This window comes from Mobula birostris, chromosome 8 (genome assembly GCF_030028105.1).
Source record: "Mobula birostris isolate sMobBir1 chromosome 8, sMobBir1.hap1, whole genome shotgun sequence".
NCBI classification, from domain to species: domain Eukaryota; kingdom Metazoa; phylum Chordata; class Chondrichthyes; order Myliobatiformes; family Myliobatidae; genus Mobula; species Mobula birostris.
In genome coordinates this window covers 127698178-127724088 of record NC_092377.1, presented here as the reverse complement: position 1 = coordinate 127724088, position 25911 = coordinate 127698178, and the positions used below count along the sequence as shown (strand labels likewise).

Here is a 25911-nt window from a genome sequence, read left to right as displayed (position 1 = left end):
CATACCACGAAGGATTTATGATGAAGAAAAGCAGGCCACTATCAGCCTTCATAACCCCCTGGGGCTTGTATGAGTGGATTCGGATCCACTTTGGACTCGTGAATGCACCCAGAGCCTTTCCAATGATTCATGGAGGAGTGCCTTGAAGGAGTAAGAGATGAAGTCTGTGTATCACATCTGGATGACACGCTAGTGTTCCCTAAGACCTTCGATGAGCATGTTGGTGTGATGAGAAGAGAGGCACAGCGAATGCAGGCAGATTAGATTAGATTAGACCATAAGGACACGCAGTCCTCTTTTATTGTCATTTAGTAATGCATGCATTAAGAAATGATACAATATTCCTGCGGTGTGATATCACAGAAACACAGGACAGACCAAGACTGAAAAACTAACAAAAACCACATAATTATAACATATAGTTACAACAGTGCAAGCAATACCATAACTTGATGAAGAACAGGCCATGGGCACGGTAAAAAAAATTCAAATTCTCTCAAAAGTCCCACATCTCACACAGACGGGAGAAGAAAGAAAACTCTCCCTGCCATGCCTGACCACAGTCCGACTCTGAGTCATCCGAAAACTTTGAGCTCCGATCAGCCCTCCGACACCGAATACCGAGCACCATCTCTGCTGAATGCTTCGACCCCAGCCTCGGTTGCCAGCAGCAGGCAAAGCCGGGGATTTTGGGGCCTTCCCTCTGGGAATTCTCGATCGCACAGTAGCAGCGGTAGCGAACCGGGCATTTCAGAAATTTCAGATGTTCCTCTGTGCCTTCTCACGTCTGTCTCCATCAAATCAGAATTGTGCATGGTCCCTACTTAACAAATAGGATATCATTTCACCAGAGAGCTGCGTGTGCTGCGTTGCGCCGCCATCTTCTCCTCCCACCCATGGAGTGAAACTAACACCCAGCAAGCGTGAGTTCACTACCTGGGCAGGATAGTGTCGACAGAGGTAAGTCAGATGGATCCTGCAGACATCATGGCAGCAACAGCACTGAAAGAGGAGAGACCAGACACAATGGGAGAGCTGAGCAAGAGTCTGGGTCTATTAAGCTACTATCAGCTGTACATTAAGGATTTCCCTTGAATCGTGACTTCCCTCTGTGACCTGTTAAAAAGCAGAGATGACAGTGACCAAAAATTGGCTCAGAGTAGCATTAGAAAGACAAACAAGAAGAGGAACTGTGTGCCCTCTTACAAACCGATCACTTGGACAGAGAGATATGAAGAAACTTTGGAGCAGCTGGTTGACAGCCTAGTACAGCGGCCTGGGCTGGGGTTCCCAGACTGTGCACAGCCGTTCAGTCTCTGCATTGATGCCTCCAGTCAGGGGTTGGGAGCAGTCTACAATCAAAAGCAAGATGGCAAATTGAGGAGTCATGACCTATGGTTCACGGACGTTGAAGAATGCAGAAAAAAACTACCAGCAGGAAATTGGAATTCCTTGCCGTGAAGTGGGCAAATACTGAGAAATTTAGGGATTACCTGTCCTATGTCCCAACGTTCACAGTGACAACAGCCCCTCGCGTATGTGCTGTCTTCAGCAAAGCTGAATGCAACCAGCTGTGGATGGGGTTGCTGAACTGCAGATTTCTGCTACCTGTTACCACCCGGGAAAAGGAGGTGTCCCGAACGCCAGTAGCCATGGAAACGACTATGAGTGAAGTGCACGGAAGAAATCTCATTCGATTCAGTGGGGCCAAAGTCCATGCCATTGAAGTGCAGCAAAGTGCAGACGTACCCTGTTCCATGGCAGTCTCTGTATGGTTAGATGTAGAAAACGTCAACTTGCCAGGACGCCAGCTCCACCAGTGTCCAGTGCCTCGCCTGCAGAGGGGCATTGAGCACCATGTGCTGTGAGTCTGTACCTGTCTCAAGCAGAAGAAGCCGTGTTGGGAAACAAGGGCACCACTCAAGCATCGCGACAATGCAGCTGTTTCAGCTTGTGTCAGTGGACCTTCTTCACTGGGACAAGTTCAAAGGTGAGTACGAGTACATTTTGATGATTACTGATGATTTTACACAATTTGCACAGGCATACGCCACAACATCGAAGTCAGGAGAAAGTTGCTGGCCATCTTTTCAATGATTTTGCTGTGAAGTTTGGGTTCCCATCACAGATAAGCAATGACCAAAGGGAACCAACTGTCTGTGCAACTGAAAAAACATAGTGGTGTGGCAGGATTGAGAACTACACCGTAACGCATCCTGATGGGGGGAGAGCGGGCGGGAGCCAAACCATATCTCCCCCACCAGGAGACAGGCAGGGGCCACACTGTACCCCACCTTCCGGGGGAGCAGGCGGGAGCCACACATACCAACCCTCCCCCACCCCGGGGAGACGGGCGGGAGCCACACCATACTGTGCTCAGGGAAACGGGCAAGTTGAGAGGTTCAACCAGGCCCTTCTGCAGCAGGACAAAAAGAAAATTGGGACGAGTCATTGAATGAAATGGTTATGCTTAAAACTGTCCAAGGTTGGGAGTAACAGGGTGCATTCTGCCTTATCTTCGGGAGATTGTCAAACACTGACCTACAACCCACAGTGAATACTTGGAAAGATGGAAAAGAGGGATGCAAGAAGCCCATCAGGTTGCCAAGAAGTATACGCAAAGGGTTCTGGGGAGAGCCAAGAGAAATGATGATGGCAGGGTGAGATTTACAGAGCTAACAACCTGGATCAGTGTCCTAGTGAAGAATCTGACACTCCTCAGATGTGTTGGAAGCTATTAGGAGGTCTGCATCCATATTGTTTGTATGGAAGGTTGGGGTGGATGTGCCAATCTATGAGGTTAACCCTGAGCAAGGAAGCGGAAGATCCAGCGTACTACATCGCAATCTTCTCCTGCCACGTGAACGCCTGCCTTTGGACGCTGAACCACAAATAGGAACCACAACAAAGCGAGGCTGTCTGCCAAATGGAGCAGCGGGGCTCGTCCACCTACAGGAAGGGAAGAGAGTGAACAGCCAGCGACAGTGAGCATGAATATTACCACCAAGTCGAATGTCCCAACCTCACAGTAGCAAGGACTGCAATGGTCTTGAAGTAGAGCCAATACAACCTGCTGAGCAGCGACTGAGGGCTGAGGATTCACAATGCTTCCAGTGACAAATGCCTGAGAAGGAACAATTGTTGAGCTTGCCTGCATGTGAACCCCAGACCTTCATCCAAACCAAGTGACCCAAGTGATTTTCCTGCGTGTGAACCAATACCAGTTCCTGTATTGTCCCCTGTAAATGATGAGCCAGACAACCAGATGGAGCAAAGACAAGAGAACTCGTTTCCTTGGAGAGAGCCACGACCACCAAAATGGGGTTGGTAACCCCACATGACACAACATACAGACTGTAGGCCACATCAGTATCAGGCCTTGCCTTGTAATTATGTAACGTTAATGATCTGTGCCTCAGTTCCTAGATCAGCTACCAAAGGAATGTTTCATACGAGAAAAGTAGTGATTCAAGTCTAACACCTGGAGAAGGTGTCAGGACAACACCTCTTTTTTGGGGGGAGTGTGTGACAAGGTTGAAATCTGTTCAATTTAGTTATAAATAATTGTTCAAGTAATTTTCAAAAAGAGTTAATATAATTTATGTGAATATCATTTCATCTTGAGAAAAGAAAAGGAATATTATTTGAAAAACATGCAAATGTGTTAATTGAAAATTCTGAGAATCAGTATGCAAGGTACTCTTTTATTGTATTGAGTATTGAATCTGCCATTGGCTTTCATTCAACCTTCAGCACGTGATTGACTGTTCATGCTGGGGTGGGGCAGTACCTGCTGTACTTGGTCCATAAAGTGATTGATGTGTGAACATTTCAGTGTGTCTGTTTCATTTTTCATATTGCTTTTACAGGGATGCTACACGGGCACCCGCTGAGGGACAGGCGGGTGGGCGTCCACACAGGCAGCCAGGACCATAAGACATTGGGAACGAGGCCATTCAGCCCATCGAGTCTGCTCTGTCATTTGATCATGGCTGATCCATTTCCCTCTCAACCCCATTCTCCTGCCTTCTCCCCATAACCTTCCATGCCCTGACTTGTCGAGAATCTATCAGCCTCTGCCTTAAATACACTCAATGATCTGGCCTCCACACCTGTCTGTGGCAATGAATTCCAGAGAGTCACCACCCTGACTATAGAAATTCCTTCTCTTCTCTGTTCTAAATGGACACCCCTCTTTTCTGAGGTTGTGTCCTCGCATCCTAGAATCCCCCACTGTTGGAAGCATCCTCTCCATGTCTATTCTACCTAGACCTTTCAACATTTGTTAGGTTTCAGTGAGATTCCCCCCTCATTCTTCTGAATTCCAGCCACTCTAGGCCCAAAGCCATCAAATACCCCTAGTATGATGAGTCCTGAATTCCCAGAATCATTTTCTTGAACCTCCTTTGAACCCTCTCCAATGTCAGCACATCCTTTCTTGGATAAGAAGCCCAAATCTGCTCCTGATACTCCAAGTGAGGCCTCACCAGTGCCTTATAAAGCCTCAGCTTTACATCCTTGTTTTTGTATCCTAGTCCTTTCGAAATTAACACTAACATTGCACTTGCCTTCCCCACCACCAACTCAACCTGCAATTTAACTTTTCGGCAGGGACATGGTGGTCGTGATCAAACCCTGGTGAGAGGCAGATTCTCCCTGAACGATATGTGATAAAGTTCCTTTTCTGTTTGGTGTAGGCAAAATAGTATTTTATAACATTAAAAAATTACTGTTAACATGCAGGTGGTTGTGAGTTGAATTCAAAATAATCAAATCTCTGTGTCTTTTTCCAGTATTTCATGTCCGGAAATCCAATACCGAACTTTACGATGGTAAGTGTTGGTGGTTGCTCAAGATGAGTGGTGGTATGTGTAACAAACTTTAGAGCACCATGGACAGTTCCCGTCTCCATAGCCCTGAGTCAGACCCACACCGGGAACAACGTGCACAGTTCCAGTCTCCGTACCCTGGGTCAGACCCACACTGGGAGCACCGTGCACAGTTCCAGTCTCTGTATCCCCGGGTCAGACCCACACCGGGAGCACCGTGCACAGTTCCAGTCTCCGTATCCCCGGGTCAGACCCTCACCGGGAGCACCGTGCACAGTTCCAGTCTCCGTATCCCTGGGTCAGACCCTCACCGGGAGCACCGTGCACAGTTCCAGTCTCCGTATCCCAGGGTCAGACCCTCACCGGGAGCACCGTGCACAGTTCCAGTCTCTGTATCCCTGGGTCAGACCCTCACCGGGAGCACCGTGCACAGTTCCAGTCTCCGTATCCCCGGGTCAGACCCTCACCGGGAGCACCGTGCACAGTTCCAGTCTCCGTATCCCTGGGTCAGACCCTCACCGGGAGCACCGTGCACAGTTCCAGTCTCCGTATCCCTGGGTCAGACCCACACCAAGAGCACCGTGCACAGTTCCAGTCTCCGTATCCCTGGGTCTGACCCTCACCGGGTGCACCGTGCACAGTCCCAGTCTCCGTATCCCTGGGTCTGACCCTCACCGGGAGCACCGTGCACAGTCCCAGTCTCCGTATCCCTGGGTCTGACCCTCACGGGGAGCACCGTGCACAGTTCCAGTCTCCGTATCCCTGGGTCAGACCCACACCGGGAGCACCGTGCACAGTTCCAGTCTCTGTATCCCTGGCTCAGACCCACACTGGGAGCACCGTGCACAGTTCCAGTCTCCGTATCCCTGGGTCAGACCCACACCAGGAGCACCATGCACAGTTCCAGTCTCCGTATCCCTGGGTCAGACCCACACTGGGTGCACCGTGCACAGTTCCAGTCTCCGTATCCCCGGGTCTGACCCACACCGGAAGCACCGTGCACAGTCCCAGTCTCCGTATCCCTGGGTCAGACCCACACCAGGAGCACCGTGCACAGTTCCAGTCTCCGTATCCCTGGGTCAGACCCACACCGGGAGCACCGTGCACAGTTCCAGTCTCCGTATCCCTGGGTCAGACCCAAACCGGGAGCACCGTGCACGGTTCCAGTCTCCGTATCCCTGGGTCAGACCCACACCGGGAGCACCGTGCACAGTTCCAGTCTCCGTATCCCTGGGTCAGACCCACACCGGGAGCACCGTGCACAGTTCCAGTCTCCGTATCCCTGGGTCAGACCCTCACCGGGAGCACCGTGCACAGTTCCAGTCTCCGTATCCCTGGGTCAGACCCACACCGGGAGCACCGTGCACAGTTCCAGTCTCTGTATCCTCAAGTCAGACCCTCACCGGGTGCACCGTGCACAGTTCCAGTCTCCGTATCCCTGGGTCAGACCCACACCGGGAGCACCGTGCACAGTTCCAGTCTCCGTATCCCTGGGTCAGACCCTCACCGGGAGCACTGACGCTGAATGAGCAAGTGAGTTTTTAAGCATTGTCTGTTATCATAGGAGAGAAAAGGTATGAAGTTTGTTACTGGTAGTACAGATCGAAAGTAAATGTCTTGGACACCACCTGTCTCTGTGAATTTTATTTTGGATTGCCACCAATTTTTTGATTTGCAGTCTGTCCTCAAGTCCCCTTGCACCTTTCACATTCTCCTTCATCGCCGCAGGTCTCCGCAAACCACCCATATCATAATATATTCCTCCCCTCCTCCCCCCCCCCCCCACCAACCCACCAACTGCAAAACCATGTCTTCTGCACTTGTATCAAGAAATGCCAGTTGAAGATATAAAAGTTCTGTGTGAGAGAATTTTATCCCCTTTCTCAGCTTGTCTTTTGAGCAATGACTTGTGAATTCTTTAAGGTTAACCTACCATTAACAGAACTAACGAGTGTGAGGTGTTTCATTTTGGGAAGTTAAACCAGGGCGGGACTCAGTCAGTGAACGACAGGATCCTGGGGAGTGTTGTAAACCAGGGGCACAAGGTACATGGTTCCCTGAAGGTAACGACACAGGGAGACGGGGTGGTGAAGAAAGCCTAGAGCAGTACAGCTCAGGAGCAGTCCCATCAGCTCACTGTATTGTGCTGAACCAATTAAATTAGTAATAAAATGGCCAACTAAACTAATTCCATCTCCTTACACAACGTCCATACCCAACTTTTCCTCAGTCATGTGTCTGCCTCTGCTTCTGTCCCAGCCAGTGCATTCCAGGCACCTACTGCACTGTATTTTAAAAAAAAAACTTGCCCCTCAGCTTTGAAATTGGCTCCTCACCTTAAATGTATGCCCTCTGGAATTAGACCTTTCAACCCTGAGAAAAAGATACTGCCTGTCCACTCTCTCTTTGTCTCATAATCATATGAGCCGCTATCAGATCTCTCCTCAGTCTCTGCCGCGCCAGGAAAAAACAGCCCAAGCTCGCCCAACCTCCTGTTACAGCACATTCCCTTCAATCCAGGCGGTATCTCGGTAACCTCTTCTCCACCCTTTCCAAGCCTCTGTATCCTTCCTATAATGGGGCAACCGGAACGACATGCAACACTCCAGATGCAGCTTACCTTGAGTTTTATAAAGCTGCAACACAACTTCCTGACTTTAGAACACAATGCCTCGACTAATAACTGGAAGTATGCCATATGCCTTCTTGACCACCCCTGTCAACCAGGGAGCTATGACCTTGGATCCCAAGGACCTTCAGCTCATCAATACTGTTGAGGGTCTTGCTTTAACAGTCAGGGCACTGAGTACAGGAGCTGGGACGTCACGTTACAGCTGTGCAGGACGTTGGTGAGACCGCACTTGGAGTATTGTGTGTAGTTCTGGTCTCCCAGCGATAGGAAGGATGTCATTAAGATGGAGAGGGTGTACTGCAATTGATTTATTGTTGCCACAAGTGCTGAGATACAGAGATAAGTTTGTCCATACAGATCAAATCATACGCAGTGTGTTGAGGTAGAACAAGGTAAAACACTAACAGTAAAGTGCAGCAGCTACAGAGAAAGTGCAGTGCAGGGAAACGGTGATGTACAAGGTCATAACAAGGTAGATTGTGAAGTCTGGAGTCCATCTCATTGCACTAAGGGACTATTTAATAGTCTCATAACAGGGGGTAGAAGCTCTCCTTGAGCTTTGCAGTTTCAGGCTTTGGCATCGTCTGCCTGATGGGAGAGGGGAGAAGGGAGAATGTCCGGGGTGGGTCAGGGCTTTGATTATGCTGGTGACTTTACTGAGGCAGTGAGATGAGTAGACAGAGTCCATGGAGGGGAGGCTGGTTCCTGTGACGTGTTCAGCTGTGCCCACAGCTCTGCAGTTTGTCGTGGTCCCAGGCAGAGCGCTTGCTGTCCCCAGCTGTGCATCACCCGCATAGGGTGCTCTCTATGGCGTGTCCATGGGGTGGTGCTGAATTTCTTCGGCCTCCTGAGGAAGTGGAGGCATTTGTGAGCTTTCTTGGCCGTGACATCTACGTGGTTAGACCAGGAAAGATTTACGGAGATGTTCCCGGGTCTGCAGGGGGTGCGTTAGAAGGAGAGGCTGGATCTATCTTCCCTGGACTGGAGGCTGAGGACCTTATGGAAGTTTATAAAACCATGAGGGGTGTTGATAAAGTGGATGGTTATGGTCTTTTCCCCCAGGGTAGGGGAGTTGCACAGGTTTAAGATGAGGGAAAAGATTTAATAGGGACCTGAGGGGAGACTTTTCCATCTAGTGGTTGTGTCTGTATGCGACGGGCTGCCAGAGGAAGGATGTGTAAACTATAGAAAGGGTGCAGAGATTTACAAGGATGTTGCCTGGATTGGGGAGCATGTGTAAACTATAGAAAGGGTGCAGAGATTTACAAGGATGTTGCCTGGATTGGGGAGCATGCCTTATGAAAACAGGTTGAGTGAACTCGGCCTTTTCTCCTTGGAGCGATGGAGGATGAGAAGTGACCTGATAGAGGTGTATAAGATAATGAGAGGCATTGATTGTGTGAATAGTCAGAGGTTTTTCTCAGGGCTGAAATGGCTAGCACGAGAGGGCATAGTTTTACTGTGCCTGGAAGTGGGTGCAGAGGAGATGTCAGGGGTAAGTTTTTTACGCAGAGAGTGGTGAGTGCGTGGAATGGGCTGCTGGTGGCGGAAACGATAGGGTCTTTTAAGAGACTCCTGGATGGATACATGGAGTTTAGAAAAAATAAGAAAGGAGGGAGAGAGAAAACAGGCAATTATAGACCAGTTAGCTTGACATCAGTGGTGGGGAAGATGCTGGAATCAATTATAAAAGATGAAATAGCGGCATATTTGGATAGCAGTGGCAGGATAGGTCCGAGTCAGCATGGATTTACGAAGGGGAAATCATGCTTGACTAATCTTCTGGAATTTTTTGAGAATGTGACTCTGAAAATGGACATGGGAAAGCCAGTGGATGTAGTGTACCTGGACTTTCAGAAAGCCTTTGATAAGGTCCCACATAGGAGGTTAGGGTGCAAAATTAAAGCAAATGGTATTGGGGGTAGGGTACTGATATGGATAGAAAATTGGTTGGCAGACAGGAAACAAAGAGTAGGGATTAATGGGTCCTTTTCAGAATGGCAGGCAGTAACTAGTGGGATACCGCAAGGCTCGGTACTGGGACCGCAGCTATTTACAATATACATTAATGATTTAGATGACGGGATTAAAAGTAACATTAGCAAATTTGCCGATGACACAAAGCTGGGTGGCAGTGTGAAATGTGCGGAGGATGTTGAGATAATGCAGGATGACTTGGACAGGTTGGGTGAGTGGGCAGATGCATGGCAGATGCAGTTTAATGTGGATAAATGTGAGGTTATCTACTTTGGTGGCAAGAACAGGAAGGCAGATTACTATCTGAATGGTGTCAAGTTAGGAAAAGGGGAAGTACAATGAGATCTAGGTGTCCTTGTTCATCAGTCACTGAAAATAAGCATGCAGCTACAGCAGGCAGTGAAGAAAGCTAATGGCATGCTGGCCTTCATAACAAGGGGAGTTGAGTATAGGAGCAAAGAGGTCCTTCTGTAGCTGTACAGGGCCCTGGTGAGACCACACCTGGAATATTGTGTGCAGTTTTGGTCTCCAAATTTGAGGAAGGACATTCTTGCTATCGAGGGAGTGCAGCGTAGGTTCACAAGGTTAATTCCAGGGATGGCAGGAATGTCATATGTTGAAAGATTGGAGCGACTGGGCTTGTATACACTGGAATTTAGAAGGATGAGAGGGGATCTGATTGAAACATATAGATTATTAAGGGATTGGACAGGCTGGAGGCAGGAAACATGTTCCCGATGTTGGGGGAGTCCAGAACCAGAGGCCACACTTTGAGAATAAGGGGTAGACAATTTAGAACGGAGTTGAGGAAAAACTTTTTCACACAGAGGGTTGTGGTTCTGTGGAATGCTCTGCCTCAGAAGGCAGTGGAGGCCAATTCTCTGGATTCTTTCAAGAAAGAGTTAGATAGAGCTCTTAAAGATAGCGGAGTGAAGGGATATGGGGAGAAGGCGGGAAAAGGATACTAATTGTGGATGATCAGCCATGATCACAGTGAATGGTGGTGCTGGCTCGAAGGGCCGAATGGCCCACTCCTGCACCTATTGTCTATTGACGGGTGAACACTGGGGGTGACGGGGTAGGGGGATGACTGGTGAACACTGGGGGTGATGGAGTAGGGGGAGATTGGCAAGCGGTGGGGGTGATGGATTTGAAGTCCGAGACTCAGGTGGTGGTGTGTACCAATCTGTCTACAGTACAGGTCAGCGGAGGCGAACGTCTGACTATCTACGACTCTGAGAGGGGTATCTGGAGGTTCATCTGCTCCTCACCAGGCAACAATGATGTGGCTCGTCTGGGCTGTGAGCAGATGGGGTTTGTAAGGTGGGTGCGGTGATGTGTCTCTTCAGCCCTTTCACCCCTCCCCTCTCTGTGACCCCTACACCCCTTCCCTCTCTGTGACCCCTACACCCCTTCCCTCTCTGTGACGCCCCCTCCCCCTCCCCTCTCTGTGACCCCCACTGGCCCCTACACCCCTCCCCTCCCTGTGACCCACACTGGCCCCACACACCTCCCCTCTCTGTGACCCCCTCTGGCCCCTACACTCCGGCCTGTGACCCCCTCTGGTCCCTACACACTTTCCCTCTCTGTGACCCCCTCCTCCTCCCCTCTCTGTGACCCCCTCTGGCCCCTACAACCCTCCCAGTCTGTGTGACCCCCTCTGGCCCCTACACCCCTCCCCTCTCTGTGACCCACTCTGGTCCATACACCCCTCCCCTCTGTGTGACCCCTACACCCCTCCCCTCTCTGTGACACCGAACCGGCCCCTACACCCCACCCTCTCTGTGACCCCCACTGGCCCCTACACCGCTCCCCTCTCTGTGACCCCCACTGGCCCCTACACCCCTTCCTGTGACCCCCTCTAGCCCCTACACCCCTCCCCTCTCTGTGACCCCCTCTGGCCCCTACACCCCTCCCAATCTCTGTGACCCCCTCTGGCCCCTACACCCCTCCCCTCTCTGTGACCCCCTCTGGCCCCTACAACCTTCCCTGTGACTCCCTCTGGCCCCCTACACCCCTCCCTTCTCTGTGACCCCCTCTGGCCCTTACACCCCTCTCTGTGACCCCCTCTGGTCCCTACACCCCTCTCCTCTCTGTGACCCCCTCTGGCCATGATACCCTCCCCTCTCTGTGACCCCCTCTGGCCCCTACACCCCTCCCCTCTCTGTGACCCCCTCTGGCCCCTACACCCCTCCCGGTCTCTGTGACCCCCTCTGGCCCCTACACCCCTCCCCTCTCTGTGACCCCCACCGGCACCTACACCCCTCCCCTCTCTGTGACCCCTACAGGCCCCTACACCCCTCCCCTCTTTGTGACCACCTCTGTCCCCTACATCCCTCCCTGTGAACCCCTCTGGCCCCTACACCCCTCCCCTCTCTGTGAAGCCCCTCTGGTCCCTACACCCCTCCCCTCTCTGTGACCCCCACCGGCCCCTACACCCCTCCCCTCTCTGTGACCCCCCTCTGGCCCCTACACCCCTCCCCTCTCTGTGACCCCCTCTGGCCCCTACACCCCTCTCCTCTCTGTGACTCCCTCTGGCCCTGACACCCCTCCCCTCTCTGTGACCCCCTCTGGCCCCTACACCCCTCCCATCTCTGTGACCCACTCTGGCCCCTACACCCCTCCCCTCTCTGTGACCTCCTCTGGCCCCTACACCCCTCCTGGTCTCTGTGACCCCTACCAGCCCCTACACCCCTCCCCTCTCTGTGACCCCAACTGGCCCCTACACCCCTCCCCTCTCTGTTACCACCTCTGGCCCCTACACCCCTCCCCTCTCTGTGACCCCCTTTGGCCCCAACACCCCACCCTGTGACCCCCTCTGCCTCCTACAATCCGCCCTGTGACCCCCTCTGGCCTCTACACCCCTCCCTTCTGTGTGACCCCTACACCCCTCCCCTCTGGCCCCTACACCGCTCCCCGTCTCTGTGACCCCCTCCATCCCCTACACCGCTCCCCGTCTCTGTGACCCCCTCCCTGTCCCCTACACCCCTCCCCATCCCCGTGACCCCCCCCCAGGCCCCTGACCCCGCTCCCCATCTCTGTGACCCCCTCCGGCCCCCCTATCCCTGCCCGTCTCTGCAAAACCGCCCCCAGTTTGTCCTTCTCTCTAGTCCCGCTGGCCCGATGCACCCCCGCCCTCCCCTACCCCCTACATAGGTGCAGAATTAGGCCATTTGGCCCATCGTGTTATCACTACCATTCCATCATGGCTGATTTATTTTCCCTCTCCTCACCATTCTCCTGCCTGCTCCCTGTAACCCTTGATGCCTTTACTAAACAAGAGCCTATCAAACTCTGCTTTAAATATCCTCAATGACTTTGCCTCCACAGCCATCTGTGGCAAATAATTTCACAGATTCACCACTCTCTGGCTAAAGAAATTCCTCCTCATCTCTGTTCTGAAGGGGCTGTTCCATCTGATCCTGGACTCCCCTAGAAAAGGAAACATCCTCTCCACATCCATTCTATGGAGACCTTTCAATATTCTACAGGTTTCCATGAGGTTCCCCCTCATTCTCATAAACTCCAGTGAGTACCGGCCACCCTTTCATTCCTGGAATAGTCTTCGTGACCCTCCGATGCTAGCATATGCTTTCTTATCTCTGGAGCTTAAAACTGCTCAAAGTACTCCAGTTGCAGCCTGAGCACATCACAACCTTCTAGTCCTCAAGAAATGAATGTTAACATTGTATTTGTCTTCCTCACCACCGAATCGACCTGTAAGTTAACCTTTAGGGAAACCTGCACAGATCTCCCAAGTGCCTTTGCACATCTGATTTCTGAACTTTCTCCCCACTTTGAAAATAGTCTACAGCTTTATTCCTTCTTCCAAAGTGCATGACCATACACGGTCTTCCATCTGCCATTCCTGAGCTTTCTCTTCTAATCTATCTAAGCCCTTCTGCAGACTCAGTTTCCTCAACACTATCCCCCTCCACCTATCTTTGTATCATCTGCAAACGGCCACAAAGCCATCAATTCCATATCCAAGCCATTTACATATAACGTGAAACAAAGTGGTCCCAACACTGATCCCTACAGAACACCACTAGTCACCGGCAGCCAAGCCCACTCTTATTCCCACTCTTTGCCTCCTGTCAATCAGCCAATGCTCCCCAGTGGTCTCCCCCTACCCCGTCACCCCCAGTGTTCACCAGCTAATGCTCTACCCATGTTAGAATCTTTCCTGTAATACCATGGGCTCTTAACTCGTTTAGCAGCCTAATTTGTGCATTTTGTCAAAAGCCTTCTGAAAATCCAAGTAAACAACATCAGCCAACTCTCGTTTGTCTGTCCTGCTTATTTCCCTAAAGAATTCCAACAGATTTGTTAGTCAAGGTTTCCCATATTTTGGCCTATTTTATCATATGCCTCCAAGTACCCTGAAACCTCATCCTTAATAATGGACTCCAACATCTTCACTGAAGCCAGGCTAATTGGCCTATAATTTCCTTTCTTCTGCCTCCCTCCCTTCATAAAGAGTGCAGTGACATTTGCAGTTTTCCAGTCCTCAGGATCTTTTCCTGAATTCAGTGATACTTAAAAGATGATTACTTATGCCACCATAGTCTCTTCAGCCACCTCTCTCAGACCCCTGGGGTGAAGTTCATCTGGTCCAGGTGACTTGTCTATCTTCAGACCTTCCTGCTTCCCAAGCAGCCACCTCCCTAATAATGAAAACTGCGTTCACTTCTGCCCCCTGACACTCTTCAATTTCTGCCATTCTTCCATAGTGAAGGCTGAATCAAAAAATCTTATTGAGATTGTCATCCACTTCCTTGTCTTCCTCTATCTCTTTAGCCTACAACCCATCCTGTCTCCATGACAACCAGTCACTGGACAGTGACAGCGAGCAGGGACCCTGGCTAATTGCCCCCCACAATTTTTCTCTCGCTCTCTCTCTCTCACCCACCCACCCACCGGATCAGTTCTGATTACTGTTACTGACCCAGTGTGTGCAGCTGAGTTTAAAACTCAATTCTGTCTGCAGAATGTTATCAGTTTCTGAGAGTCGTATCGAAGACCCCAGATTGAGTCGGACAGCCCAGTTCTACTGTGTGAACATGCCACAGCACTCGGGAGCTGGTAAACTGCAGGAAGTCCTGTTCCCATGGTAACTAAATGAAGCCACATTTCATAAAATACTTAATACTGGGTTAAATGTATGAGTGGTACCAGTGGGGACGGGTCTGTCACTGTATAACACAGGGGAACGGTACCAGTGGGGATGGGTCTGTCACTGTATAACACTGGGGTACGGTACTGGTGGGGACGGGTCTGTCACTGTATAACACAGGGGTACGGTACCGGTGGGGATGGGTCTGTCACTGTATAACATTGGGGTACGGTACTGGTGGGGATGGGTCTGTCACTGTATAACACAGGGGTACGGTACCGGTGGGGATGGGTCTGTCACTGTATAACACAGGGGTACGGTACTGGTGGGGACGGGTCTGTCACTGTATAACACAGGGGTACGGTACCGGTGGGGATGGGTCTGTCACTGTATAACACAGGGGAACGGTACCGGTGGGGATGGGTCTGTCACTGTATAACACTGGGGTACAGTACCAGTGGGGATGGGTTTGTCACTGTATAACACTGGGGTACGGTACTGGTGGAGATGGGTCTGTCACTGTATAACACCGGGGTACAGTACTGGTGGGGACGGGTCTGTCACTGTTTAACACCGGGGTACAGTACCAGTGGGACAGGTCTGTCACTGTATGACTCTGGGGTGCAGTACTGGTGGGGACAGGTCTGTCACTGTATAATGGGTACAGTACTGGTGGGGACGGGTCTGTCACTGTATAACACGGGTACAGTACCAGTGGGACAGGTCTGTCACTGTATAACACTGGGGTGCAGTACTGGTGGGGACAGGTCTGTCACTGTATAATGGGTACAGTACTGGTGGGGACGGGTCTGTCACTGTATAACACGGGTACAGTACCAGTGGGACAGGTCTGTCACTGTATAACACTGGGGTGCAGTACTGGTGGGGACAGGTCTGTCACTGTATAATGGGTACAGTACTGGTGGGGACGGGTCTGTCACTGTATAACACGGGTACAGTACTGTTGGGAACTGGTCTGTCACTGTATAACACGGGTACAGTACTGGTGGGGACGGGTCTGTCACTGTATAACACGGGTACAGTACTGGTGGGGACGGGTCTGTCACTGTATAACACTGGGGTACAGTACTGGTGGGAACTGGTCTGTCACTGTTTAACACCGGGGTACAGTACTGGTGGGAACTGGTCTGTCACTGTATAACACTCGGGTACAGTACTGGTGGGGACAGGTCTGTCACTGTATAACACGGGTACAGTACTGTTGGGAACTGGTCTGTCACTGTATAACACGGGTACAGTACTGGTGGGGACGGGTCTGTCACTGTATAACACGGGTACAGTACTGGTGGGGACGGGTCTGTCACTGTTTAACACCGGGGTACAGTACTGGTGGGAACTGGTCTGTCACTGTATAACACTCGGGTACAGTACTGGTGGGGACAGGTCTGTCACTGTATAATACTGGGGTACAGTACTAGTGGGGATGGGCCTGTCACTGTACAACACTGGAGTACACTGGCTAGAGTACCAGTGGGGCTGCGTCTGTTACCGGGATGCAGTGCTGGTGGAGAGGGGTATGACAGTGTGTAACACTGTGGTTTAGACCAGTGGGGATGGGTCTGTCACCGAATATGGTGCATTGGGGTGAGTGTGTTTCCTGACTGATTGGTCAGTAACCATTCTGCTTTCATTGACAGTTCCTGTCCATCCCGGATTGCTCTGTCCGTTCAGTGTCAAGGTGAGCCCTCGTTATCCTGTGATTACATCCGATCAATCATAGATACTGTTGTCAGTATCTGCCCAACATGCAACACACTTTCCCTCACCAGGGCACGGCCCAAACTTGCATCACTCACTCACTCCCAAACACCGACACACGCGCACACTGCTCACTCCCAAACACCGACACGCGCACACACTGCTCACTGGCGCTCGCTGCTCACTCCTGTACACAGACACACGCGCACACCGCTCACTGGCACTCACTGCTCACTCCTGTACACAGACACACGTGCACACTGCTCACTCCCAAACACCAACACACGCGCACACTGCTCACTGGCGCTCGCTGCTCACTCCTGTACACAGACACACGTGCACACCGCTCACTGGCACTCACTGCTCACTCCTGTACACAGACACACGTGCACACTGCTCACTCCCAAACACCAACACACGCGCACACTGCTCACTCCCAAACACCGACACGCGCACACACTGCTCACTGGCGCTCGCTGCTCACTCCTGTACACAGACACACGTGCACACTGCTCACTGGCACTCACTGCTCACTCCTGTACACAGACACACGTGCACACTGCTCACTCCCAAACACCGACACACGCGCACACTGCTCACTGGCGCTCGCTGCTCACTCCTGTACACAGACACACGCGCACACCGCTCACTCCCAAACACCAACACACGCGCACACTGCTCGCTGCTCACTCCCAAACACCGACACACGCGCACACCGCTCACTCCCAAACACCAACACACGCGCACACTGCTCACTCCCAAACACCGACACACGCGCACACTGCTCACTGGCGCTCGCTGCTCACTCCTGTACACAGACACACGCGCACACCGCTCACTCCCAAACACCAACACACGTGCACACTGCTTGCTGCTCACTCCCAAACACCGACACACGCGCACACCGCTCACTCCCAAACACCAACACACGCGCACACTGCTCACTCCCAAACACCGACACACGCGCACACTGCTCACTGGCGCTCGCTGCTCACTCCTGTACACAGACACACGCGCACACCGCTCACTCCCAAACACCAACACACGCGCACACTGCTCGCTGCTCACTCCCAAACACCGACACACGCGCACACTGCTCGCTGCTCACTCCCAAACACCGACACACGGGCACACTGCTCACTCCCAAACACCGACACACGCGCACACCGCTCACTCCCAAACACCGACACGCGCACACCGCTCACTCCCAAACACCGACACACGCGCACACCGCTCACTCCCAAACACCGACACACGCGCACACCGCTCACTCCCAAACACCGACACACGCGCACACCGCTCACTCCCAAACACCGACACACGCGCACACTGCTCACTCCCAAACACCGACACACGCGCACACTGCTCACTCCCAAACACCGACACACGCACACACTGCTCACTGGTGCTCGCTGCTCACTCCTGTACACAGACACACGCGCACACCGCTCACTCCCAAACACCAACACACGCGCACACTGCTCGCTGCTCACTCCCAAACACCGACACACGCGCACACTGCTCACTGGCGCTCGCTGCTCACTCCTGTACACAGACTCCGGGCGACGGATCGCACACGCGCAGGCACACGCACGCGATACTCTCTCTGATCCCTGTCTGTCTGTCCCTGTCTCCTGCAGACTGTGGCCGTCGGAAGCTGCAGGCGGACCGGATCGTGGGTGGTCGCCTGGCTGAGCTCGGCCGCTGGCCGTGGCAGGTTGCCCTCCTGTTTGATGGCTCCCCCCTCTGCGGGGGGTCGTTGATCGCCGATGACTGGGTGGTTACCGCCGCCCACTGTTTCCCCCAGTGAGTCAGCCGCGTCTTCTCCCGCCCTTTCCCCCCCGCCGCCTCTCCTTCCTGTGGTAGGGGGTACAGCTGCCATTCAGCTTATCCAGACGCTCCTATCCCGTCCTCACAAACTTGACTATTTACAGCTTAATCTTCCCTGGTTTCCCCACCCACAAACCTCAAATGAATCCCAATTCCTGGAGCAATCTGCACAAACCTCCCATTGCCCCTCCCCCCCACTCCCCTACCTACCCTGGAACCAGTTCTGGATCCTGCACTTCAACGCTCCCCTCACTCTCTCGTACCCCTCCTTCCCACTGCCCTCACCCCCACCACCCTCACCTTGCCTGCTCCTGTCCAACCACTGTCAACCACTGATTGATGGTTTTGCCAATTTCAGACCCTTCTAGACCCTCCCAGCGGGTGCCGGCCGTTTTGTTCGGGGTGCAGACTTGGGATGGTGGGGTGTGGGGTGGTAACGTGGGATGGGACTGATCGCTGTTGTTTATCCCGCAAACACCTCCCCCACCCCCCCCCCCACCCACCACTCACACCCTTTCAGGAAGAACCGTTTTGCCAACCGCTGGGCGGTGCTGAGTGGGTCAGTCAGCCGGCTGTCACCAGACATCCAGACACCAGTGCAGACGGTCGTCTACCACGCAGGCTACCAGCCTTTTATCGACTACAACTCGGAGGACAACAGCAACGACATCGCCGTCTTGCGTCTGAGAAGATCTCTCAACTTCTCGGGTAAGGAGCGTGAACTGCAGAGGGTCTCCCTCGTTGTTAACCCCTCCCTGTCTCTGTGCCCCCTTCTGGTCCCCACACCCTTACCCGTCTCTGTGACCCCTTCCAGTCCCCACACCCTTACCCGTCTCTGTGCCCCCTTCTGGTCCCCACACGCCTCCCCGTCCCTGTGTCCCGTCCCGGTCCCCACACGCCTCCCCGTCCCTGTGCCCCGTCCCGGTCCCCACACGCCTCCCCGTCCCTGTGTCCCGTTTCGGTCCCCACACGCCTGGCCTGCTGAGTTCATCCAGCATTTTGTCTGTGTACCACCCAGACAGATAATTCGATACGTCAGCACTTCGAGGGAGGGCACAGGAGAACAGAATGCAGGCTATGGTGTTGCACGTTTTTTAAAAATTTATTCATTCAGGGGATGTGGGCGTCGTCAGCTAAGCCACCATTTGTTGCCCACCCCTAGCTGCCCTTGAGGAGGTAGTGATGAGCTGTCTTTTTGAACCACTGCCGTCGCTGAGGTGTAGGTACACCCACAGTGCTGTTCGGCAGGGGATTCCATGATTTTGGCCCAGCGACAGTGAGGGAACGGCAGGATGGCGAGTGACATGGAGGAGGATGTCCAAGTGGTGGTGTTCCCAGGTACAGGAGAAGTACAGTGCAGGCAGACAGTAAGGTGTGAGGGTCAGTGAGTTCGATCGTGAGGTCGCAGTCCATCTTGTTGTTCAAGATCAGTGGGATAGAAGCTGTAATTGTGCCTGTGGCTAGGGCGCCCAAGACTTCTGCACAGTACTGTGTTTGAAAATGTGGAGCAGAGAGCGAGTTTGTAAAGGTGGCAGGAGCAAAGGGATTTGGGAATGGCAGGAAGGATGTGGGACAGTTGGCAGACGAGTGCCAGGGTGGGAGCTGGTGCAGGCGCGGAAACATCCAGACCTGAGACACCAGGCAAGGTCGCTTGACTCCAAGCAGTCGGTTTATTGATCATTACAGAACGTCTCTCTGGTGCTTCCCTCTCCCTTCCCCATTTTTCCAACCATGATTCCCCTCTCCCTGTCCCCTTCCCACTCTCAGCCCATATCAGAATCAGCTTTATCATCACATGTCATGAAATATGTTTTATTTTTTTTTAGGGCGGCAGTAGAGTGCAATACATAAAATCACTATGGTACTCTGCAAAGGTCTAAGACACCCTATCGCACGGTGGTGGATACGTGAAGCACCCTGCCAGGGGCGGTGCTAGAGTCAGATACATTCGGGACATATAAGAGACTCTTGGATGAGCACAATGAAAGAAAAATGGAGAACTGTGTAGGAGGGCAGGGTCAGATTGATTCCCAAGTAGGTTAACAGGTCGGAACAATACTGTGGACTGAAGGGCCTGTACTGTGCTGTACTGTTCTACGTTCTGCCTGTTGGGAGGGGGAGAAGAGCGGATATCTGAGGTGGGTGAGACAGCGAGATGTGTAGACAGTGTATGGAGGGGAGACTGGTTCCTGTCAAGTGCTGAGCTGCATGCACAACTCTCTGCGTTTACGGGCAGAGCAGTTGCCGTACTAACTGTGATGCATCCGGATTTCTACGGTGCATTGGTGAAAAGTGTTGAGGGTCAGGTCTGACGTGACCCCTGCTGAATTTGGCGTGTGTAATGCCCCATGCTCTGGGGCATCTTCCTTGTAGAGCCTTTAGTGTTAGTTTATCTACGTGCTCCACATTGACCTTTTGCTGACGGTGAGGCGCTCGTATCTTTCTCTAGATCACATCCAGCCAGTTTGTCTTCCAGCTCTTGGACAAGGTCTCGTTGAAGGCACTCTGTGTACTGTCACTGGATGGGGTAACACTGAATATTATGGTGAGTGGGTCAATGTGGTTGACTTTCTCAGGTGCGGTGGAGGGAGGTGGGTTAATTGGCCGCTCGGGCTGTCCCTGGTGGGAGTCTGGGGGTCTCAAACGGGATCAGTGTGAGTGTGGGGTTGAGGGCCAGCACAGCTTGCTGGGCTGAAGAGTCTGCCTCTGTCTGTGGGACTGAAGAGGAGATTTGGCAACATAACCAAACTCCCTCAGGGCACATTACCTGGAGGAAAACGTGAGTAGGTGGGTTAGTGATGCACAAGTTGGTGACGAGGTGGATGTTAACGCACGGGGGATGTGGTAGGATATAGAGCAGTTTAGATTTGGGCAGAGGAATGGCAGATGCAGTTTGATCCAGGTAAGTGTGAGGTGTTGCAATTTCGTAGGTCAAATGCAAAGGGGGAGTAGACAGTTAACAGTTGACGTGTAGAGGGATCTTGGGGTTCACGTCCACAGTTCCGTGAACGACGCCACATAAGCTAATGGCACTGTAAAGAAGACGTGGCTTTATTACTCCATAAGATATAGGAGAAGTAGGCCATTCAGCCCATCGAGTCTGTTCTGCCATTCAATCAAGGGCTGATCCAATTCTTCCAGTCATCCCCACTCCCCTGCTTACACCCCATCCCCTTTGATGCCCTGGCTGATCAAGAACCTATCTATCTCTGCCTTAAATACACCCAATGACTTGGCCTCCACAGCCACTTGTGGCAACAAATTCCACAGATTTACCACCCTCTGACTAAAGTAATTTCTCCGCATCTCAGTTCTAAAAGGACGTTCTTCAATCCTGAAGTCGTGGCCTCTCATCCTAGAAAGGGTCAAGAGCCAGGAAGTTATGTTGCAAACTCTGGCTAGGCCACATCTGGAGTAACGGATTCAGTTCTGGTCGCCCCGTTACAGGAAGGATGTGGAGGCTTTGGAGAGGGTGCAGAAGAGGTTCACCAGGATGTTTCCCGGATTAGAGGGCATGAGCTGTAAATGGAGATTGGACAAAGTTAGGTTGTTTTCTCTGGAGCAGTGGAGGCTGAGGGGAGATCTGATGGAAATGGATGAGATTGTGAGAGACATGGAGTAGGCAGATGGTATCTTTTTGCCAAGTTAGGAATGTTTAATACTGAAGGGCAGAATCACTTTTATTACCTCTGACATGTGAAATTTGTTGTACAGTGTAAAACATAAAATTGCTACAAGTTACAAAAATAAATACATAGCGATTCACCTTTTGTGCTAGGTAGAGTCATGGGCCATTCTAAAACCTGATGGCTGAGAGGAAGAAGCTGTTAGTAATATGCTGAGTGGGTTTTCAGGCATTTTAGGTGGGGGGCGGAGTTCATAGCAGTCATAGAGTCCATTCTCCCGTATGGATGTGAGACGTGGACACTCACCAAGACTATGTGAAAGTCTCTAGATGGTTGCTATACACGAATACTCCGGATGGCTCTTGATGTGAGTTGGCAACGGCACATGACGAACGTTGAGCTCTATAACAACCTACCGATGCTCTCCACTAAAATTGAGGCGAGAAGACTGCAACTAGTGGGGCACTGTCTACGCCACCCCGAGCTACCTGCCAGCCTAGTCATCATATGGGAGCCCAAGCACAGGAGGATGAACCCTGGGCGCCCTCCCAAGTCTATGGTCAACACGCTCCTAGAAAACAGCGGCACGGCTAATGTAGATGAACTGAACACACTGAGGAGGGCGAGGGAGAAGTGGAGAGTCCGTCATCGTGCCCGACGCCGGCCCCCTAGGCCTGAGTCGATGTAGTAGAAGTAGAAGTTCAGAGGAGATATGTGGGTTTTGTTTTTAGAGGAATGTGCTGCCAGGTGTGGTGGTAAAGGCAGATATGAAAGAGGTGTTTGAGGCTCTTAGAGACATGAATGTGTAGGGAATGGAGGGATATGGACCGCGTGAAGGTAGAGGGATTAGATGTCACCAGCTTTATTGGTTTGGCATGATGCTGTGTGCAGAAGGTCCTGTATCTGTGCTGAATGTCCTATGTCCCTTAATCTACTCTGTCCACACCTCAGATGAGATTTGATAGAATTGTAAAATTCTGCAAATAGTCAGCCGGTCAGTCAGCACCTGGAGAGGCAGGAGCAGTTTGTGTTTTACGGTCTGGGACCCTTCACCAGAACCAGGGAAGAACAGGGAAAAGTGAGGAAGTGTGGAATGGTGGAGAAAGTGGAGGGAGAGAGAAAGGAGGGAATATCTGTGGCGGGGTGAGACCACGCCACTGCTTTATCTGAGAGTGTGTTTGGGACATCCCAGCAAGTTGGTGTGGGAGAAAAAATTTACAGTGTGCCCAGGGACTCCCTTTTGGAAAAAGCTCCATTTATTATCGGCCCAGGATGGGGGTGGGGCATTCGTCCTTGAACGAATACACTCTGATCTAAAGTTGAGTGGTTTTATATCATCTTTGCTGTTTATATCAGCAGTTTGCTGTTCTTGGTGTCGGATGTGGGAGGCCCTGGAGTCTCCAAGCCTCTCCGACGTCTACATCTGCGCCAAGTGCATCGAGATGCAGCTCCTAAGGGACCGCGTCACGGAACTGGAGCTGCAGCTCGATGATCTTTGTCTGGTCAGGGAGAGTGAGGAGTTGATAGAGAGGAGTTACAGGCAGGTGGTCACACCGGGGCCACGGGAAGCAGACAAGTGGGTCACGGTTAGGAGGGGGAAGGGGAAGAGTCAGGTAATACAGAGTACCTCAGTGGCTGTGCCCCTTAACAATAGGTACTCCTGTTTGAGTACTGTTGGGGGGAACAGCTTACCCGGGGGAGGTGACAGTGGCCGTGCCTCCGGCACAGAGTCTGGCCCTGTAGCTCAGAAGGGTAGGGAAAGGAAGAGGAGGGCAGTTGTGATAGGGGACTCGATAGTAAGGGGGTCAGATAGGCGATTCTGTGGACGCAGTCCAGAGACCCGGATGGTAGTTTGCCTCCCTGGTGCCAGGGTCCGGGATATTTCTGATCGTGTTCAAGATATCCTGAAGTGGGGGCGTCACGTGATGACGTGGGATTGAGACGTGTAAATCCATCTCTCCCGCAACAAATCAGTAAAGTACCGTTTAAACAAAACAAAATTAGTAAATATTTTCTGAAAACTATTTATAAACTTTGTAAGCAACACACATCAAAGTTGCTGGTGAACGCAGCAGGCCAGGCAGCATCTCTAGGAAGAGGTACAGTCGACGTTTCAGGCCGAGACCCTTCATTAGGACTGGCGAAGGGTCTCGGCCTGAAACATCGACTGTACCTCTTCCTAGAGATGCTGCCTGGCCTGCTGCGTTCACCAGCAACTTTGATGTGTGTTGCTTGAATTTCCAGCATCTGCAGAATTCCTGTTGTTTGCGTATAAACTTTGTAAGACTACGATATGCCTCCTAAACCGCAACAAAAGAAGTCTGCTGTTGCGAAGCAGCCGCGAGACGGGAAGGAAAAAGGGCCTACTGCAACGATGGAGCCTCGACTCAGGTTGGATCTCCTTTGGTAGAAGAGGGAGCAATGGCGGTGGTAACGGCTTCTTCGAAGAAGACACCGGAAATGCGCATGCGCAAATCGACACAACGCAAACTACAAGAACCGACAGCCACTGCAATTGAAAATGAGTCAGAGTCAGAATTGGATTCTGCAGAGAACACAGATGAAGAAGAGGAGGAAGAATTGGAAGCGATTGGAAGTAAAGGAGATGATTGAGACATGAGAGAGGCTATATTGCAATTAACGGCTGAATTAAGAAAAGTAAGAGAAGAGCTTAGAGATACGAAGATGTGCTATGATAAAGTTATGGCAAGACAGGACAAAATGGATAAGAAGCTTCAGAAGATGGAAAGAGCAATGGGGCATATGAATGATAGAGTGGAAAAAACAGAAAATGATCTGCTTGTCTGGAATTCGGAAAGAAACTGACTCTTGGAGAAAGTGGACATGTTGGAAAACTTTAGTAGACGTAATAATATTAAAATTGTTGGTCTTAAAGAAGGTACGGAGGGAGATAAACCAATAGAATTTTTTCAAAGATGGATCCCGGATGTTTTGCAAATGGAAGAGGAGGTTCGACCAATTGAAATTGAGTGGGCACATAGAGCTCTAAGACCAAAACCAAAAGATGACCAATATCCACGATCGATTTTAATAAAATTCTTAAGATTTCAAGACAAGGAAAGGATTCTACAGGCAGCTGCTCGAGCTGCCAAAGATAGAAAAGGGCCATTGATAATTAAAGGGAACAAAGTTTTTTTCTACCCTGATATAAGTTACGAACTTTTGAAGAGAAGGAAGAAATTTAATCCAGTGGAAAAAACCCTATGGGAGCAAGGTTATCGATTTGCATTGCGTTATCCTGCAACCTTGAAGATTTTTTTGCCTGGTGGAGAAAAAAGATTTTTTGATGACTACCAGAAAGCAGAGCAGTTTGTGCGAGATTCTCTGTATATTCACCAGATATAAGAACAAACCCAGGAGAGTGAGATAGATTGAAGATGAAGATTGGGTTAAAGAATGGACTTGTTAGATTTTTGAAGCTGGATGAATGTATAAATATATTATTAATTATATGAGGTGGGTAAGAAAGGTTAAAACTGGAGGAATATTAGTTGGGAATAGTAATACTAATTTTGTCATATATATATATATATATATATAGTTTTTTTTTGTTGCGGGGGAGCTGGAAGAACTGATCGATTGCTACGCTAGTCATGTGTGCAAACGTGGCTTTTGCCACGACCCGTAAAATGGAGGGGGGTAGTGTTGTGTATCCTTTCATTCACAACATTAGTGGGGGGGTATTTTGTTTTTTCTTTTTTTGTATTTTTTCTATCTTTTTTCTTTCTGCCTGGAAGGTTGGGAGGGAGACACATAGCAACATGGTGAAGTTTAAAGAGATTCCCCAAGGAACTATGAGAGTTGAGAAGATAAATAATGTTTTAGATTGGAGTAACTTTGTTAAGAATAATGACTAATTTATTGAATTTTTTGAGTTTTAATGTTAACAGGCTTAATGGACCAGTGAAAAGAAAAATAATCTTAACACATATTAAAAAAATGAAGATGGATTTAGCTTTTTTACAGGAAACGCACCTAATGGAAACAGAACATCAGAAACTAAAGAGAGATTGGGTGGGTAGTGTTATTGCGGCTTCATTTAATTCAAAAGTGAGGGGAGTAGCAATTCTGATTAATAAAACGTTACCAATTAGAATACAAAATGTAATAACTGATTCTGCGGGGAGATATGTGATTATACATTGTCAACTTTTTTCTGAA

General features: G+C 50.9%; 1 protein-coding gene across 6 annotated transcripts in view; it reads left to right on the top strand.

The window, feature by feature from the left end:
- Positions 1-25911, top strand: part of hpn (hepsin) — a 95838-nt gene that overhangs the window by 25934 nt on the left and 43993 nt on the right. For 5 of the 6 annotated variants that reach the window (XM_072266201.1, XM_072266199.1, XM_072266198.1 and 2 more), the window contains 7 exons: positions 4794-4832; positions 10635-10761; positions 14429-14551; positions 16213-16253; positions 17914-18079; positions 18624-18811; positions 20553-20648. In XM_072266201.1, the coding sequence (XP_072122302.1) occupies positions 4794-4832; positions 10635-10761; positions 14429-14551; positions 16213-16253; positions 17914-18079; positions 18624-18811; positions 20553-20648 (780 nt within the window). Of the gene's footprint in view, positions 1-1804; positions 1991-4793; positions 4833-10634; positions 10762-14428; positions 14552-16212; positions 16254-17913; positions 18080-18623; positions 18812-20552; positions 20649-25911 lie in introns of those variants that run through there. The other variant, XM_072266200.1, reaches the window with a different exon arrangement.